This window comes from Chelmon rostratus, chromosome 2 (assembly GCF_017976325.1).
Source record: "Chelmon rostratus isolate fCheRos1 chromosome 2, fCheRos1.pri, whole genome shotgun sequence".
In the NCBI taxonomy this organism is placed as follows: Eukaryota; Metazoa; Chordata; class Actinopteri; order Chaetodontiformes; family Chaetodontidae; genus Chelmon; species Chelmon rostratus.
In genome coordinates, this window is record NC_055659.1 from 14,261,590 (window position 1) to 14,282,323 (window position 20,734).

Genomic DNA, 20,734 nt, shown 5'->3' on the forward strand with positions numbered 1-20,734 from the left:
ACACTTATTACTTTAAGACGGACATGAAAAAATGTGAACCTATCCTTTAACTCCCCCTGACAGTAGTAGACCCTGAAGAAAAATACTCAGATCATTGCTGGAAACCTGTAACTTACATATCCATGAAAACAAGAGGGGTCTTTAGTCCTGTTTCATAGCACATTTTAGCCTCTCAGGGCCAAACACCCTCACTAACTCGTCGTGATGACTGTGAACTTGTCACTGTATGAATGACTGCTAGTCTGCAGGTCTAAAGGGTGAAGATTTGTATTCAGTCACAGACATCACTTCAACTCTGACAGAGAAACTGGAGGCAGAGGTCTATTGAGAATGATTACTGCTGTAACATAAATAATAGTAGCCTGGGGCCCAGAGCAGCACTTTAACTAACCCACCCATTTATTTCTTCCTCGTGACAATGCTCAATATGGCATCATAGTGAGCTCCCACTGGCTGACTTACTGGGTCACCGCTGGGCACGCAACACAGGGCTCCCCCTCCCCGATGTGATCAACCAGGGTCCAAAATGAGGACAAACCAAAATCAGGAAGGGGGGGTGACCAGGAGCCATGTAATGGGGGAGGGGAAATATCCGAGGGATTCCACATGGCTGATTAGCAGGACTCAGGTGTCCCGATTTAGTGTACCACTACCAGGGGACTGTTGTCAGGGCAACAGGGTCAGAGGAAAATCTGGGTGCCAGCAACACTCAGGGAGGCCGTGATTGGTTTGGCAACATCAACGAAAGCACCCGACCAGCATTTAGAACGCTGTGGCAATCATGGTTCATTAGAGAGCGGGGGCTACTCCGAGTCATTATTGACAGTCATTTCTGCCTGATACTACACTACTGACCTTGTGGTCAGGCTCTGCATGCACGCAGTCAACAATTAGCATAGTGCATTTTATGCTTTGAGTCAAGCGAACATGTGGTCATTTAGCAGGCTGGAAAGATCGACAATGTCGTTCCTAGATGTCTAGACGTCTCCAGGAACGGACGATGTGCAGGCCGGTGTGGAAGCGGCATATGGGAAGTTGCGTGAAACATTACAGCAGTGTACCTCAGGAGCTGAGGAATAAATTAAAAACAGTCTGGAAAGAGATGAGTGAAAGAAATAACACTGGCTGCAGAACAAGCGCTGAGCTGAGACATTACCGTTTAACCATCTGGAGTTGTACTGATCAGTCCTCATGGCTGTCTGCTTCCCCAGCGTACGGAAGATAGCAGAGTCTGTTCCCATGAAATCAATGTAAACTCCTGCATACAGCTCTCCATCTGCCAGTCACAGAGAGAGAAGGAAGGAGGTGAAGTCGTGGTGGGTGAAATATTATAATAACACGTTGTCTAACACATCTGATTGAAATTTCATTAAAAAATTGGATCATCCCTCCAGGTTGCATCAAAATCAGAGTGGTGGCACGTACAGCAGCTGTGGGTATGAGTTTCTACCCGCATGAGGATTAACATGTTGTTTGGAATTTGTAAATCATGCTTTCAAAAACCAGTAGAAATGTCACGTTTGGGTTAAAACTGACCTCCCAATTATATCGTAATCATACTTAAAGCACACTCAGTGGGCCAATCAGTGTAATTGCAATGGACAGCTGGATTTACACAATTCCAATGGACAGCTGGATCCATGGTGTCGAGGTTAGGGGTCAATCAGAGCTTGATGTTGTAGCCCTTCATTAACGCCTCCCCATCAGGCCTGTTAGTGCAATGTCTTTAAAATGTCATCACTCAAAAATTTGACAAAGTTAGACCCTGGAAAGTCAAGTCTGAGGCCATTTTCCCTGCACGAAAAAAGGTGAAACTTCGAGACCTTACTTGGCAATCCGCTGTAGCGTTCTTTTCAGGAGGTAAATGAGATTTGACAAGAAATAATAACGTGTAACGAAATAACTCCTGACACCAAAACCAGGGGAATTCCAGCTTCCTCTGCTGTCCTCAGCATGGTATGTCTCTGCCCTGCCAGCTATGCAAGATGACCTGTAGCTGATTCTCCTGGTGTTAATTTTGCTCGGGCCAGCTGGAATTTAGCTGACATAGCAGAGGAGAGGGTCTCACTATCTTTCTTTGTCTTTCTCTCTCACTCGCACACAAACACTTGCACGCAGGGCGGGAGGTCACGGATGATCAACAGCCATGTCTGACCACCTGTAAGCCGCTGACAACAAAAGACCACCCACCAACACAAGAGTGTCCGACAAAACAGGTGAACATGTTGATAAAACTGTGACTGCACAAGAGCTGAAATGAGAGTTCAAGAGTTCCCTGGTTGTGGCTCCTAAAATGTGAGGGTTTGCTGATTTTCTCTGTCTCATATGATTGTCTTTGGGTTTTGGACCACTTATCGGAAAAAACAACTCAGAAATTATGCCAACTTAATTGATAATGAAAATAATCATTAGTGGCAGCCCTAGACTGCACATAATCAGCAGCTATTGTAATGACCAACTAGGATTTTTCTTTAAGTACACACTATAAGCAATGGAAAGAAAATATCTAATTGAATTTCACAGAATTAATGTGGTTGCAAACCATCCTTTAGCACAGACACTGAGCAGACTAAAACCAAAGCTGCCTGTAGACGTTTTATGAAGGAGAAAAAAAAAAGCAGGAACTTACTGATCAAAGCGGAGACGCTGTTAAGTTTGGGGTCAAAAGGACATTTTCCTTTCCCAGAATCCACTTTACCAGGTTCAAGCCGGAAAATGTATTCCTATAACGGCAAAGAATTAGGAAAAACATCATTAATAATTTTCTTGTTATGGCTTCTCATTTGGTAGCAGATTTATTGTGTTTAAGGAATCATTTTTTTGTGTGTGGGGGAGGGTTATTCTTTGAATGCAGCATGTAAGTGTAAGGCACTTCTGAGTATTGTTAGATGTTAAAAGCAGCAGCATCAAACTAATAACGTGATCGGTTTAGAGAGGCGGTAACAGTGACGAGCTGTGACCCTACAGCAGCTGCAAAACAGACTCTCTCGCAGCACTACTGGATCTGCTGAGGGGAACAAAAAGCAGACAAAGCCAGTTATCTGGGAGATGGAGAGGTGGAGGAAAATGCTGAGAGCAATTCAAAACTCATCCACCGTGCTTCTGATGTTAGTGGCTCAGACAAGAATTCATTATTCCACAGTGCAAGAGGACATCTTGAACATCTGTGTCAACACTGGGTATGTGTCTACACGGAGTTTTGTCGGGTACTTCAAAGCTGGCTGATGATGCCTGACAGGTAGGAAATATGTGAGTGGAAGCAGAATAATGGTAGAGCTGTGTTTGTAACCTGTTCTTGGATATTTTCTTCAGTAACAACATGAAGTATGACTCAAAAATATGTGTGAACTGAGACTCCAACACTGGGAAAAACCAATAACTCTATCTTTAGGGCGATAACAACTATGGCCAGCAACTCTGCATATTTGACCGAATGCCTTTTATATATGTATAAAACAAATATAACTAAAAGCACAATTTTCAAATTATAATAGTTACTATGTGCAGCATCAAAGCCCCAGAATGATGTATTACAATCCAAACAAGTTGGGACGCTGTGTGAAACTTTAACAGAAGGAGTTAATTTGCTTTCATTCACTAATCTTGTTTGAGATATACTCAATTGAAAACAGTACAAAGACAATATACATTTAATATTTTACCTCATCAGCTTAATTGATTTTTGTAAATATCTGCTTATTCTGAATTTGATGCAGCAACACGTTTCAAACTAGTTGGGACAGGAGCAGCAAAAGTTGTCGAACGCTCCAACACCTGTTTGGATCATTCCACAGGTAAACAGGTGGATTGGTAACAGGTGATAGTATCATGATTGGGTTTGAAAAACATCATTGGCTTATTCAACATCACCTTTTTGGCAACTAAGCTCCACACACCTTAAACCAGTGAGTAAGGCACAAACAAATACACAAATACAGGAAAATATTTCATGGGAAACAAAACAAAACTGTTCTGATTCAGGGAGAAAATCTTGTTTTCATGTTGCAGCCCATCACTCATAATAAGAATCTGATGGAGAAAACATGTTTGCAGGGCATTTAAAGGCTCCCCTGGCATGAGAACAGGACATTTACAAAGCATTCTTTTTTGTTGCTGTAAGAGCGAAGCTTATTTTCTACATCTGCAAAAAAAAAAAAAAAAGGAAGAAAAACATTCACAGCTAACATTTTGATAGTTGAGGTTTTGTGGAGAATCTGCAGTTCAGCAAGCAGTTTTGCTGCTCTGAGATCTGTGAAGACCTGAGACTGAAAAAGTTCCAGGTGGGCGCCAAACTTTGCAAAACTCCCTTCAGCCCACCTTCGCCTCCAAAGGCTCTGATGCAGTGCTGTAGTCTGCTGCCCGACTTGTTCTCCCTCCAGATTGGGGTGCCTGTAGGTAGTGGGAACCCTATAACAGAGACATGGCACAGTGGGCCATCTCATTACCACAATCGACAGCCCAGAACAAAGTGAATTTAACCTGACGGCGACCATGACATAAACAGACTGGAAAAATAGGAAAGTTCAAAAACGAAAGGAGTGGAAAAAACAGGCAGGCTCGACGAAGACCAACAATTCTAAAAGATGAAAAGAAAAATGTCAAAGTGGAGGTCGAAGTAGAGTGAAGAGAGCCCGTGGGGCGACATTCATCATTCAGTAACCATGTTGGATTAGACTCAGTGTCATGCAAACACAGCTGCAAACTTCATGCATAAACCATGCAGTGCCTGTACAGAAAGCAGACGAGGAAATGCAACAAAATGAGACAAGCAGCAATTGAAAAAAATGCATTACATCCGGCACCATCTAATACAGTGAAGCATAGAACATTAAAAAACAACTGTAAAGATATATATAGTAAATTATTTCTTATTTTTATTAGTCTTAATCTCTCCTAAACAGTCTAATTTGGATCATTTAAGTTTTTCCAGAAAGGTGCAGTGCTCGACAGGTTGACAGGAGCTCTGAAACATCATCCAAAAAAGCAGGAAAAGTGATGCAATTGAAGGAAAAAGTTTGCAGTGAAAGGAAAAAGTTACAAAAAAGAAAAAAGCCATGAAGCCCTCCGTGTGCCACAATTTTTCTGAACAATTGGTTTCTGTTTACATGTAAAGAAAATCTTTACAGTGTGAAGTAACATAGCATTTGGACCTTAGGGGAGAAGCTGAATGACAAGAGGCGGACTGACCTTTACGATGAAATCCGAACCCTCCATTTCAACAGTGAGACTAAACAGGCGGAGTGGTGAATGCAAGTGTGTGGACTACAGCCGGGCCGGCAGCTGCTGCAGCTCTGCGTGGCCGTCGTGCTGGAGCGAGGGAGGGATGGAGGAAGGGACGGAGGGAGGGGTGAGCTACAAGGCTGATGATGGATGAGAGGCTCCATCAGTAATGATGGCCTTTCAGAGGCTCTCAGCCAGAGAGGAAGACAGGCCACAGGCTCTGCTGTGTATAAACAGGTGAAGTGGGGGGGTGGGCTATGGTGTATTTCTATAGATATACTGTCAACGTGCTATTCCCGGTGGTAAGAGAAAATTGTTGCCTCAACGATCTCTGAGCGGTGGCAGTTAGGTACCTCACCAACAGCAATTTTGCAATAATAATAGAGATCTAGCTCAGACTGGCCATGAGCTTTTTTCTTTGAGTCTCCCAGACCGTGAAACAGCACAAATCGATGAAAAGCAAGCGGCAGAAAATGATGGAAGAGGGGCAGAGCCCATGAAAGTGAGGAGCGGGAGCAGAAGGAGATTCTCTGACCCGGGATTGATCGACAGATACGGTTCTGAAAGGAGGTGGAGAGCGAAGGTCAAAATGTCTCCATGGCTGCCCGGCCGCGTGTTTGGTTACCTGTGACCTGCGTCCTCGGTCCACGTAGGTGCAGATGGGGTTGTACGCGCCCGTTCCGCACACATACAGGTGGGTCCGGTTCCACGGCTCAATGAGGCGGATGAAGTTTCCACATTCCCCCTGAGGGAGAGCAAAACAAAACCCCAACAGGATTAGAGACTTTCCCAAAAAAGAAAAAAATTATGATCACGAAAACAAAATGGAAAGAAAAAGGTTACATAACACATAATGCCCCACTGATGGTTAATAACCCCTCTGCCTGGCTTAGAATCATCCTATCTATCATTTCCGCTATTGGCTGACTTGTGTTTGGCAGCTCAGTTCCCTGGCGCTGCGTGTCGGCCTGGCCCGGGCTTCAGATCAGACCACACTGTCAGAGGGAAAATGTTTCCAAACACCATATAACTGTGTGGCAGAAACCAAGAAAAGCAGTGCATCTGAGCTGTGAAGTGTGTTTGCTATGGGGATTGAGGGCAAAACCAATTTAATGTTCTGTCCGACTTGACAACTGAAAAGCATTTCAGTTAGACCAAACAAGCCTGTTGAGTGAATATCTGGGTTTTTGGAGAGGAGAGATTTTAAATTCCAATTAGGGTTTTTTTTTTCTTAGAAGAGGACACAAAGACATGCTTGTTGCTGCAGGCTTTTTAAAATCTCCCCATCGATGTGGTTTATTTAGACTTTTAATCATTTAAGTGGTAAGAATTCAGACGCGAACACCATTTTTCTTTCTCGAGTGCAGACAGCGAGGTGCTGCTGGTGAAAGCGGCTCAGCGCTTTCGAGGTCTGCAGCTTTCTAATCTCTGTGTTTTTCCTGACCAGCTGTCCGCCTTCCTGGTCTCAGTCCACCCAAATCAAGACTCCAACGACAGAAACGTACAGGCTGATGATATCTGTTCAGATTTGTCCTGCTGGTGACAGCTGGTGAAAAAGAAAGGATGTACCAAGCATAAAAAAAAAAAAAAAAGACTGTGTGCAGGATGGGGGATGAGCCATTTTGGCAGATCTTAGCAACACGACAGATGCACAAGTCAGAGGTTTGAGAGGATGTGTTTTTTGTGTGTGTTTACGCATGCGGGGCTGCGTGTATTATTCAGCGCACAGTTGTGCTCCCCCACAGCGAGCACAGTGGGGATGATTGCCTTTGACCTCCCGCCCGAACCGACATCCCCTCTGAATTGCTTCTGAATTGTCATCATCTGTCATTCCCTAAAGAGTGGCCGCGGTTGCCAAGACGTCTCCCGCCAGCCAATTTTATTTCTTATTTTAGTGATGAAATTTCAAACCCACCTCTGACACGCACATGCACACGCAGAGGCTCATACGTGCGCACACAGAGAACATACAGAGGCCAATACGATGTAGCCAGAGGCGGTGAGAGGCGCGGGTCACCAAACACGCATAAATGAACATTCCAGTTGGATAAACAGCAGCCCGCGCTCTCTACCAGCAGGGGAGAGCAGGGTTATTAGTCTCATCACCGGCTCCTGCCAGTGCTCCATCCTGACATGGAAGAGATGAGTGTGTGTGTGTGCGTGTGTTTTGGGGGGGGGGGGTCAGAATGTGTGAACAAAATCAAAAGCGAAGGATCTGGTTTTTATATGAATTTCAATGATGAGTTTCTTTGTGGGGGCTGCGCTGGCGGTGGCTGTGTTTGAATGTCTGAATCGTATTAACACTTCAGACGGGCCTGTAGCTTCCAGCGGCTAATTCATTTTGTCTGCCTGCCCGCACTACAAAGGGCAAAATAATTATTGTGCGAAAACAGAAAATTAGATTACGTTCAGAAATTAAGTAGAAATATCTGTGATGTGTGTGAGATCTGTAGGCTAATGTGTTTTCCGCCCTCACTGAAGGCGACTGAACGCTGCACGTTCCAAGTTCCTGCTGGAGCTTAATTGGTGGCAGCTGTACGCAATCAGCAATCAGGGACGCGCAGACAGCAAATAAGAGCTTCACAGAAGTCACACGTTGGAAGGAGCTTTCAAATGTCCTCTGCTGACCCGGCGCCCTGTTCAAATCCAAAAAATGTTGCAGAAGAGACAAACTGAAAACACACTTGTGCAAGGGTGTCACCAGATAAATTGTTTTAAGGTGCAGCAGGTAAAATAGCTGCTGTGCCTCTATCAGCAGCACATTAGGGGTCCTGTTATGCCTGCGGTAGTTGGTCTTGAGGGAATTGCTTAAAAGACTTTCATTAAAAATCAAAACAAATTCAGGGACTTTAATTTAAATTAATTAATCTGTCCATTATTTTTTCGGCTATCTGATTAATCATTTCGTTCATAAAACTTAGAGCCCAATGTGGCATCTTTAAAATGCTCATTTCATCAAATGTAATCAATTAACGCTAATATAAAACAGAGCAAAGCAGTAAATCTTTATATCTGGAAGAAGAACCAGAAAATAGTAAGCATTTATTCTTAATAAGGACTGATATGTAGTTAACTAATAAAAGAACTGATTCAGCACTCTTTTTCATTGTATATTACGGTCTGCCAGGACTTACGTTGGTGTCTTTCCCTGACAGGACACATTCAGTCTTCCTCTGGGGGGCAACAGGCCAGTGGATCTGACAGGGAGAGATCAACAAGCCGGTTACATGTAAACATTTGCGGGGCTCGATCAGGATTACTGTTTGTGTGGGACGTTTCTCACAATGAGCGGCTCCTTGTTGATGTCGTGCAGATCCAGAGAGAGGATATAGTCCTTGCTGCCCACATACATGCGGTCGTGGTCCTCGTCCATGCGAAGGATCCGGTAGTCGGTGGAGTTCAGCAAGAAGGAGAAGTGGTGAGCGGTGCCGGTAGACTTGAGCTCTATGAAGAGGCAAAAATAGTGGAAAAATAAATGGTTGTCTTCAAGCTGTGCCTGTAATGCTGTAGTAGAAAAGCACACAATACAATAATAGTTGGGGAACACAAACCACAGACATGGTCGCCAGAGATGTGTGTAGGCTGCTCGTTTTTGGCACAGAGATGCCCTTTGGTTTGCCAAAGTTCTTTCTGCACCAGAGGTGATCTTCTCTATTTACTTTACTAAACCACATACAGTAGACACACACACGCATGCACACACATGCACACAGAGAGTATGCTAATGTGGATCTCATGATAGTACGCTAATGATAAGCCAGATCTTCCCTCAGACTCTCCTAAAATTCATCTACAGAAGCCGTTTGTTCTTTTTTTATCTTCGGCACTACCAATTACATCCTGACATTATGGGGTTCTGGACAGGCTAAATCTGGTTATGACAGGTTTGACAAAAGCAAGGAGGCCTACAGTGAACCTCGCAAGAGTCGGAACTGAACCAGACAAGCAATGTATCAGCCACTGCTGCATGGTGACGGAAAGGTGTCCCGAAAGCTCGATTTGACCACTCATTTTGGCTTCTTTCACGCTGCCTCGTGGTTGGTATCCTGAGCTGCAGTCACATATCCTGGCTTCCATTACAAAAAGCCAAGTAGCAGATTATGTTCAGGACCTGGCAGCCTGACCCTGGCTTTCCTTCATCTTTTTGGAATTCTCTCAGGCCGTGCCGGTGATGACGGCCTTCGCTCTAATCTCCTCTTGTGAATTCTCCATTTCAGCTGCAGCGGAGGAGATGCCGACCACTCCCAGGCTTAGTCTCCCACCGTATCACACACGACACGGCCACATCCTTCCCTCCCTATTCTGCTATAAAACTTCTCTCAAATGGCTCGCATGCTGCTCGGGGTGGATTGCTGGTGTGTGAGTGTGAGTTTAAGTTACACTCTGGGTGTGAGGGGAGATAAGTGGAGATCTGGTGTACGGAAAGCAGCTTTTTCTCCCGGTCCTCCCATTACCTCCCAAGCTGTTAGAGAATCTGATAGGAGGTCTCTCTCTTTCTCTTGCTCTCTTTCAAACTACGCTTGGGAAAGTTGAGCCTGCACTTGTGCTGTTCTATTTGCAGAGAAACCTAGGGGACCAGATAGAGGACCTGTTCGTGTTCCACTTGAATGGGACCAGACAAACGGCCCTACTGTTGTCCCCAGCCAAATCTGAGACTCACTGACTCACAAAAACAGCTTTTCTTGACCAGGAGGATGCAGAATGTCTTGTTACTTTACTGGAAATAAAAGACAGCATGATGTGTTCCACCTGCACAGGACATCTTGAAATACTGACACGAATCCTCTGGCAGAAAGCGCCTCAGCTGCTGGTGAGTTGAGCTCTTTCAGGAACTGTGAAATACTGTCGTCACGGTGCAGCATCACGCCACACAGTGGGGTGGAAAAGGTAGCAAATAGGAATAGATATGGCTGTCACCAATGTAATTCTCATAAGTTGTCTCCAAACCTATGCTTTGCTGTTTGTTCTCACTCTCAGGGACATATAATTATAGCTGGCCCAGGTGTTTATAGACTTTCACTGTATAATCATGTATGACCAATGAGGTATTATTTTTTAGAATCCTCTACATATCATATCTCTACATAAATTAAAATTAAATACTAATAAAATCAGTTACTGAAGTTTGTGTTTAATTGAATTCAAGATTTTTAACTGATATATAAAGGTCTCATTTTGTGTGATTCATTGTGCTTAAATTTGTGATTACCTCTGTATATATTCAATTATCGATGATAATTTTTGGCATTCGCTCGATGAGCTTCAAGAGGTAGTGACCTGAAATGGTTTTCACTTCACAGTTGTGCCTTATCAGGGATAATTAGTGGAATTTCTGCAGACCCATCTCTAGAACAACTGTTAAGAGGAGACTGCACGAATCAGTCTGTGTAAGGGCTATTTGACCAAGAACGAGAGCGATGGAGTGCAGCGGCACATGACCTGGCCTCCACAGTCACCGGACCTGAACACAATCAAGATGGTTTGGGGTGAGCTGGACTGCAGAGTGAAGGCAAAGGGGCCAACGAGTGCTCAGTACCTCTGGGAACTCCTTCAAGACTGTTGGAAGACCATCTCAGGTGACTACCTGAGCAGCAGTCTCATGTCCTGAGTGTATAAGCAAAGTCCTCAGGAGTCGGAGTAACTTAAATCAACTGTTTTATAGAAAGCAAGTTAAAGTTCACAACAACAGGGCTTGGAAAAAAAGAAACATGGTGACATTTGGGCCAACTTTCATAACAATGAAGCTGAGACAAAAAATTATTCATCGCCTTGTCCTAAAGGAAGGGTATGTGGCCATGAAATTGCTGGTAAGAATCCCACAAACCTGAGGAGGCAGGGTAAGGCTCACCACAAGGAAACTGAAGTACGTTCACTCAACATTAGGTTGTTTTTTTAAGCTATATTAAGATAATTGGTCAGGCAGTGGTGTTACATTATGTAGACTGTGTTGTGGATCATTCAACCACTGTGTTTCATCACATAATGATAAGATAAAACGTGATGTGAAAGAAATTACAAAAGATTATTGGTTTTGGCTACATTGACTGAAATGTTAAATATAATCTGATGACTGACAAAGACTAAAATATCAACAGTTTCCACTGACTAAAATAATATAAAATAGTTCCGGTTTTCTTTGACTAAAATAAGACTAAAATGCTCAGACTTTTAGTTCACTAAAACTTGAAAAAAAAAAAGCTAAAAGATTAACACTGATTCCCAGCGTATCACTCAGCCCTACAACCGAGCACATGCATGAGCACAGTAAAGTAGGACACGGGTGCAGGTGGTGACAGCAGCATGATGATGAATCACAGCCCCATTGGATGTCCTATGCTAAGCATCCATGCCCGTGCAAAAACAGTACACACACATAGACCCAAATAGAGAACATCCTAAAACTCCACTCTTTCTCCACACACATCACATCTCGTTTTCTATCCTTGTCTGCTTGTCAGCCACACACTCGGCCAGCCAGCTGCTCTGGCAGGCACAGCGGTCGAACGACACTGGAGCTTCGGGGACGCCAGACGTCACCAGCTGACATCCCACATTTATCACCTCTGCGCTCAGATTCACACTCAGGGGCATCTGAATGGAAGCCTGCCGGTGGTGACTGGCTGTCACAGGTCCGACAGCGGTTGTAGGTCACAGAAAAGTTCACTGAGAGCCCACAGACAGACAGACGGGCAGACAACCTACTGCGTTACAAATAAACATTCATCAAAACAGATTATCAGTTAACACCAACTGGCTCTGATTGTCTGACAGCCTGTCATCTTTCTCCCTCTCTCTGTCTCGTTCTCTCGTCCAGGGTCACTGGATCAATATCTATCACTTTTGCTGCAGACCTAGTTTCATCCTGACGAAAACGGCCTGAATGACCCACATATGATGGAAAAAAAAAATAAGGTAAGTGAGATCCAAAGTCAACTCTATAAAAACTGACTGCTAAAAAACACATAATACAAGATAATGACATTACTGATAAAAACCTTCTTGGCAAAATAGAATACAATAATTATCTTATTCCTGAAAATTTGCAGGCTGCAAATTATATCCAATTGTGGTTTGGACAACTTCATTCAACAGTCGTATTAAAACATACCGTTCTTGCCTCATTTCTCCAAAGCTAACTGATACTGAGAGACCACTGACACATGATGGAAAGGATGTTTGGCTGTGTTTATTCAATCTTTTCATGGAGGTCTGCATATTTCTGTTGTAGCAGTTCTGCTAATTGTACTGCACCGGTAATCTAGGAAGCAAGGGCTGACAAAAGTGTAAAAACAATCTCGGGGCAATGCATGTATGCACATGCTTACCCTCATCACAGCACCCTATCTTGTATGCAGCATTGTAGTATATAAAATTGCGCTGCAGGAGATCATAATGCGTGTGATATAATGGGGGAATCATGCGTTAACCAGGACTGCTTGTCACTTACAAGAATTTCCTAACATCTACAGCACCAGAGACTCATTACAAAGCACATTTAAAGCCTGCATAAACACTACATGTCCCTTCAGCTAAAATACAATGACTCTTTTATAGATATACTGCACATTAACTCGATTCATCTTGCCATTTTAATCTGTGAAAATGAAGTGGCAATCTTGCACTCAGGAGAAATATTGCATCTCTGCGAGATGAGACATGCTAAAACACATTTTCTTTGAAATAATGCCTGTGGCGCAGTGAGATAAGGAGTTAGGTATGATAACAGTCCACCTCCGAGCGCTCGTACGCTCTATTGTCAGCACAAATTCATTTTCTCAGAAACATTCCTGTGTGTTGCAGCTCAGCCTAAATTGGCCCTGCCTCCGACGCCAAGAAAAATGTCACAAAACAAAACACGGCCCTTGACGTTGTGTTACACAGTTGACTTTATAACGAGTTGGTAAATTCAGCAATGATAGGGCACAAGTGTCTTTCTACAAAAACCGCAGAATCTCGTGTTCGTCGCAGAGTTTCCAAGCAAGGTCTTTGCAATCACCACCAGACACACAGGCAAACAGAGCAACATTGTCCTTTTCTTTTCATCATGTGAATTGTCATCAGTTTGTTGAAGATCTTTGTTGTTGGATTAAACCCAATCTGTTCCAACTACTGCTCCAGAATGTGAACGACATCTGCCGGTAAACTGAGCCTGTAGTCTGTCCACCTGTTGATGCCGTCCCTCTGCACTGTGGTCACTCTCTGATCTGTTCTGCAGCCAAGGTACGCAGCCTTTCGGCAAAGCTCCATACCCTGGTGTAGTTTTCCCGGGTCATCTTCAAAGGGACTTAAGGGACCTCTGTTCTGTATCTGTGAGGAGATGATGAAAAGACGCAGCTCCCAGACGCCCCTGCCACTTCTTTTCATGCCACTATCAGCCTTGTAGATCTCCCCTTGTTTCCTGTCAGTGTGTGTGTGTGTGTGTGTGTGTGCGTGTGTGTGTGTGTTTAGAGTGAAAGAGAAGGGGGGTCTGAGGAATCAGGCAGCATCCCTGGCATGTTGTCCGAATTCCCCAATCTATTCATGTTCACGTTCTCATAAAGTACCCACCTTGCTGCAGCTTGTCTGCAGCCATGCATGCACGGATGTGTCCCGGTGGGGATTTTCTTTATAAAGTGATGGACACATGCATCTTATATATAAGGACTGTCCACAGCAGAAAATAAACACAACATTGGTCACAACAATTTAAATTACCTCGAAGTGATGTCATGGCTGTGCAAGTAATGACTGTGGTTTTTCAGTAGCAAATGCAGTGGCAACATGCATTTTTTACATGCATTTTTATTTCGGTGTCAGGTTTTATAGCTGGGTCAGTAAAATATTTCACCACAGTCTCATTTCTCATTCTCAACAGCCAAACCGGGTTCTTTCAGCCATGATGGCCGTGCTTTTCAAGCTTTAGAGAAACATTTGCACATTTTGGCAAAAATGTTTATTCGCCGTTGTTTTTTTTTCCAAGAATAAGATTAGAAGATCAACACCCCATGGCTATCTTAGCTTAGCATAATGGCTGGAAGCCGATGGACAAAAATAGTCTGGATCTTAGCATCTTAGCAACAACTCAGCCATTTTTACATTTCATTCGTCATTACATTTACGGTATCAAATTTTTTTTGGATGTATATGTGTATTGTAAATGCATACAATAAACAATTAAAAGTATCTGTCTGTTCGGTGCAAATCCCAAGTGCAAACTGAATGTTGGGTTTATTTTTGTAAGTGTTCAGGATGGAGAGGTCATTGCAGATATCAGAGCGGCTGAAAAGCAGTGGGAAGCCTTATCAGCCCAACCTGTCGCAGCTTTGTGTTTGCCTCTGTTCAGCACCTCATAATCAGCCTCTCACCACCCACTGGGGCCAGGACTATTGACTCAGAACACATGTCAGTGCAGCTGATTGCTGCTTACCTGTGCCTGTCAAGGACAAATAATTGGCACCAGATTACATCTTATCTCCGAGCTTCCGGATGCTGTCACTCAGATGCTCTTCACGCTCGTCTGCCACTGATGCACTGTGTATGTGTGTGCGTACGTGAATAGAAGTAGAGCTTTCTGATCCTCACATCAAATCAGGGACACCTGTCTCCCACTGCACAAATCAAGAGCAGAGACAGATTGATTTAAGCAGTGAGTTCTCTTCCTGCGTGGAAACGAGAGATTATAACAAATCTATTTCTGCTGTTTCGGATGACAGGAAAGGTTAATTAAAGCACGAGGGAGTAGAGGAGTATCTCTGGTTCAACTGACAGGAGAGGTCATTTAGTTTCTTTATCCCACTGTGTCTGGTCTGCAAACCCAACATTCATTAAGTTATACTGTATATGTAGTCATCGGAAGAGGATACGGTGGGATTTCATGCAGAGAGAGGAAGCACGGGACATGCACGACTTTTGATTTACTTTCAAAATGTAATTCTAACTCTTCCACCGATTACATATAATACCAAATTACTACGCTTTGCAATAAATAAGGCCAATGCAGTGTGACAACTTAAACCAGGGGGTGTCTAATGTGAATACTACCAATGCTTTGCCCTCAACACACTCTGGTACGGACAGCTGCCCCCAATAGCCCCGCAGGGCCGCAGGTGAAAGGTTAAAGGACACGAGGGGTCCGAGGTGAAAGCTCCTCCCTGGCCTCCTCACACACTTCAGCATAATCAGGATTATCTTCGGGGAGGGTCAGGCAGAGTGCCTGCTCCGAGCCGGGTCTGGAGAGACAGGGTGGTCATGGTGAGGCCGGGGTGGGATGGTTGAGAGAAGGGAGAGTTCAGAAAATGCACCTCTTCCGAAATGTCTGAAAGGGGGTGAAGAACACTGCTGTGGCTGCAGAGGTTTTAAAAGTAGCAAGTATAATCAATTGAGACAAATTTTCATGATACATTTACTGTTGCCTCTTCACAAAGTGGCGAAGAGCTTTTCAACCAGTTGTTCTAATCACGTTTTCCACTTGGCTTCACAGAAAAAAGGTATAGTGGGATACATTCAAGTGGTATAAAATGTATACGTCTTAAGCATACCTCCACATTTCACAGAAAATAACACTTGTGTTGCCAAGAAAAATGAGAAATCCATATTCATGCTGAGCTGTAAGTACTATAAAATCTTTCAGGAAATCAGCGTGTGGGTCTGCCCAGCTCTCTCCCTCGACACTAATCTCTGGATTTTGGAGAACATGAAAAACACAGGTTGGTTCCTTGCTTTGTTTACAAAATGCTTTGTCCCGGGGCGCTGTCTGGGTCTGTGGCTGCGTTTGTGTGTGTGGGATTGGGGTCGTGCAGATGCTGCAGGCCGCTGTAATGATGATGAAGCTGTGTTTGTTGTTGTAGCTGTGCTGTCGCTAGCAGCGCGCTGGTCCGGGTGGCGGCGGCAGTCGGTGGTGGCAACACAGGTTAGAGGGATTATGGAAAGAGCTGAATAATGAGACAGAGCTGGCGTGAATGAGTGAAAAATCCTCTTCTCCCCAGCTGACCTCTGACCCGGCACTCAGAACAAATACTCTCCCTCTCTGTCAGCTGCACTAACACACACCCAGATGCACAATGCTTTCTCAGAGGAGTCTGTTCATTCTTATTTATGGATCTCTCCTAATCCTCTATTCGGTTGGGAGTGTTAAAATTTGCATAGTTCCTGAGCCAAGGTGTCGATAAATCAGTTCTCCTCCTGCTGATTTTTACCAGAACTGAACAAAGCATAATATTGCGCATGCCCTCTTGCTTCCTCGTGTATCAAGGTCATGGCCAGTGTGTTGCTAGCTGGGGGCAATAAGAGGGGGGTAATTAGGAGGCAAATTTAGAGAGACCATTAGCTGCAAGTGTTGACTCACAGTCCACTGGGGACAACAGCCACCTCTACCCTCTCTGGGTGTTCCACCCTCCAGTCCAGCCCTGAGAATCCACTATATTCCCTGTGGTCATTTTTCACCCACAACAGCAAATGGTGTGGTAGAGGAGTGAGAATGGAAGGAGGAGTCCCGGGGGGAGAGGAGCCTGACAGCGAGCCTAAGAACTTCCATTTATCAACGCAGGCAGGAGAGAGCCATGGAAACTCTGAGTCGAACTCTGGGAGAGCTGCTTCCTACGGCCAACACGGAGAGGCTGAGATCTCCTCTACTGCTGCTGGAGGGGCAAAAACCACAGCTCACAAAGGCACACACAGGCTCTCCAATGTGTATTCTAATCATGAGTTGGACGGAGGACAAAACACCCCGATTGTGGGCCCAAATACACAGAAACACTGATTGAGATCTCAGATGCCAGCTTAGGTAGAGAGCAGAAGTGGAAAGAGAGGAGAGAGAAGTTCTCACAAGCATTGTTTACCCCTGAAAAGAAAAGGGAAGAAGTAATGACAAAGTTTGTGGAACAGTTTGACTACATGTATAGCTCAAATGAGCAAATAAGCACTATTCTATGAGACCCCCAGGAAGCTCTCTGGTGGCTTTTGTGAGTTTCCTTTGCTGCTTTTGATGCATTGAACAGATTTGAACAAATTTTAAACTGAGTAGTTAATACCATGCACAAAGTGGCATGCACTCGTAGGCTTGTTAGGATCAAGTTTAAATGATAATGGAGGTGAGTTTTCAGAACGTATAATGGCATTTGGGAAGGAACCGTAACATTGTGGCACTGGTTCAGAAGCTCTCTAAATCTCCTTTCTAATGGGATGAGGGCAAACAGTCCATTGGCTCGACAGGAGGGGTGTTTGCTGTGCTAGCGTTATGCTGATACAGCATTTATGGTATAGAACCTGGACAGAATGTCCTCCCAGCAAATGCCCAAAAACCAGTCATGGGAATTATGGCTCTAGTCTGTCTGGAGTAAAGGAGAAAATAGCGTTATAAGACGCTGTTAAAAAAAACCACAAAGTCCACAGAGGGAGGCCGTCGAGGTGGATGGATGGGTCAACAAATCGCTGGACCTGACAGTGGAGAACGCTGTTCTTTTCCTGATTCCTACCGACAGTCAACACGGTTTCTTTTTTACGCATGTTGCCATGGACGAGTTGCAGTCTGAGGCAGCACACTTCTCCTTCCAAACATTGATGCATCTGATCAGGATAATCTCTATAGTTCCAACATGATGGAAATAGACTGGGAGATACTGAAATAATGAGTTTTTATGTGTAAAGGTTCAATCCTCCAAGCAATACTTGTCCAGATAAGAATGAACAACATCTGATACTGAGATGTGACTGCAGTTAAGACCACAGCTCTCTTATATTAAACAGGCCAAAACATTTTCTTCCTTTCATCCAGGTGATTTTCAGTTTACAGCAGGCGATGGCCAAAGTCAGATAACCCAAACCCTGCATCCTGTATTTCACAAAATAAAACCGAATTATCTCTCACTGAGGAGTGACGAGGAAACAAACATCTCAACATCATTTATCACTTTCCCGTCCTGCATCAACCTCTTCAGATTGTTTAAGCATTTCCGCCAGCCTTGCACACCATCCAGGACATTGTATGGCTTCTTTAAAGAGGTTGTCATGCATGCTGCTCGACTAAAAAATTATAGCATCCCCTTCTATCTTAAATCTCTCTCTCTATGCCTGCTTAATGCTATTTTGATTTATCACCTAGCTTCCTCTGACACCTTTCCTTTTCCTCAGCTTGTCTGATCCTGCCAGGATCCACTAGCCCCTGTCTGCATACCAACCCTTTGAGATAACACAAGCTCCTTTCTTTAACACCCAGCATGCCGCAGGTGAAAGAAGCAGGGCGATGGGGGAAATGCGTGCACGAGGAGTGCAGCGATGATGCATTTTTCTATGACTGTCAGGCTTGTGCTTCACCCATTAAAAGTATTTAACTCGAGCATGAAGTAAGAGACAGACGCGTCTCTCAACAAGAGTCGTTAAGGAACATGTCTAATGAGATTTAACCGATATGCTTCTATCCAAATGTTCCACAAGTTTTAGGCAAATATCTTAAAAGTTGACAAAATAAAATGCCTGTGGTTATGTGGTTCCATCAGCTAGTGTTGTGTAAAATTACTCAAGAGGATGTGATATTCAGACAAGGACGAATAACTCGAACACATCATGGCACTTCACTACTGCTTCCCTGCTAAGATGGCATTTATGTTATTTTAATGAATGACTTCGTCTCCTCTGTCCACCCACACCATGTGACGTTTTTGTCAGCTACCCTGGAGACAGAGACAGGATGACAAGCGACAAAGGCCGCTCGCTGGAGCTGAGCTGGGGATGTTTTGCAGCATGTGTCTTCCACTGCCAGGCCACCTAGAGAGACGAGGCAACTTTTTTGCCCCTGAGCCAAGAGGCAAGACTTTGTTTGTACTCATCTTTTTTTTTTAAAAGTAAAAATTCAATACATGCATTAAAACTGTTGGGTGGAAATGCCCTTAATAAGCTCGGCTGGTGGCTTTGGATTTAATGTGTGACTGGAAAATGTTGTATCCTTTGATGAGTGCACTGCATTGCTCAGGACATGCCTGCATGTGCCTTATTCTATATTAGTGTGTATATAGTGTGAAACGAGATGGTCAATTAGAGGTTGGCGATGTGAACATAAACGTGCCCTCTGTCCCAAATGGCCAGCCAGGGGTCAGCAGCATCTGTGGAGTTATCAGGCTACAAGCCACTAACAGGCGAGTGCCAGAAGCCCATCTGCCTCTGCACGGTCGACATAATACGGCATGCCCTGCTGCTGCATACACCCACTTGACCCCACGTCGCTGCTAGACAAAGGCAGGGTCACCCCCGACCAGGTACGTGTCAGCACAGATCCCGGGTCGAGCCTCGTGTGCTAATTCCATATGACAGGCAGGGGACAACCAGATAATGCTCAACAATCAGGCGGCTGGTTGTTGAGCAGCGTGGCATGGTCCTCAGATGGCGTGTTGGAGTCCATGCCTGCAGTGAGGACCTACTCATTTGTCTGACAGGCTTTGTGCTCAGTTAACAACAAGTGGGAGTTGTGCCACAAAGACTGAGACAGGCATGCATAACCATAAGACATCAATGTCCTTTGCAAACCAGCTGAAATACCTCCTAAATGTAATATCCTTCCAACATTTTTTCCTACTGTATAATGTCACTTTTATCTCTTTAGATGATAGACCTTTGATACAATTTTCAGCTGTTTAAGCAGCGTGGCTCTTGGGATGGCAATGTTGATCTGAGTCAGTCCACAGCCTGAGTCGAGAAGGAAATATCTCAACAAATATTGAACGGATCGCCATGAAACGCAGATATTCATGATCTCCAGATGATGATTTCTAGTGACTTCAGTGAGTCCCTGACTTTTTCTTTAGCACCACCACCATCACATTTGTGGATTTAGTCAACTACCTCAACAACTATTAGATGCAAATCTAATGACACTCCCATCAGCCTCTGCTGTACTTTGTGTTCAGTGCTAATTGGAAAATGTTTGCTAACTAAGATGGTGAACACAGTAAACATTACGCATGCTAAACATCGGTATGTTAGCACTGTCACTGTGAGCGTGTTAGCATGCTGACATCAGCCACACAGCTAGCATGGCCATAGACTTGAGCCTTTTTTCTCAATACAGTCCATCATTTCTAGCTAAAATCGTTTGCTTACTGTCTTTGACAAGAACTATAGACAAATCCAATAAAATATGAAGATTTGACTCAATAGCTGCTACTGCAAGTCCTGCTTGACTGACACTTCAATGAATGTAGAAAGTGAAGATTTTTCTAAACACACTCCCTACAGAGAAGTTCTTTGCAAACAGATCAAACATAACATTCCTCTAGTAATCCATTCCATTAGTGGCCGACTGTGCACCGGTGAACCAACGGATCAATATGGCATTGACCTCAGCAGATGATTCTGAAGGTAATTACACTCAGAGCATAAACTCTGCCTTTCCAGTCTTTTAAGCTCTGCAACCACAAGCTTGTCTAAGAAAAGCAAATTAACCAGCAACATACTCTGAAGATTTTTGAGTATATTCTCAAACAAAAACATACTCTTTGGCAGGCTATTGCAGGTTAACTCCTGAGCTGTTATTACTGAGGAGCCG

At 44.1% G+C, this 20,734-nt stretch overlaps 1 protein-coding gene across 2 annotated transcripts in view; it reads right to left on the reverse strand.

Moving 5' to 3' along the window:
• Positions 1–20,734, reverse strand: part of sema3fa (sema domain, immunoglobulin domain (Ig), short basic domain, secreted, (semaphorin) 3Fa) — a 51,537-nt gene that overhangs the window by 13,190 nt on the left and 17,613 nt on the right. Inside the window, exons 3-8 of one of the 2 annotated variants that reach the window (XM_041947304.1) lie at positions 8,504–8,664; positions 8,355–8,417; positions 5,846–5,965; positions 4,318–4,407; positions 2,630–2,723; positions 1,157–1,276 (exon numbers count right to left, since the gene is read on the reverse strand). In XM_041947304.1, the coding sequence (XP_041803238.1) occupies positions 1,157–1,276; positions 2,630–2,723; positions 4,318–4,407; positions 5,846–5,965; positions 8,355–8,417; positions 8,504–8,664 (648 nt within the window). The remainder of the gene's footprint in view (positions 1–1,156; positions 1,277–2,629; positions 2,724–4,317; positions 4,408–5,845; positions 5,966–8,354; positions 8,418–8,503; positions 8,665–20,734) is intronic. The other variant, XM_041947311.1, reaches the window with a different exon arrangement.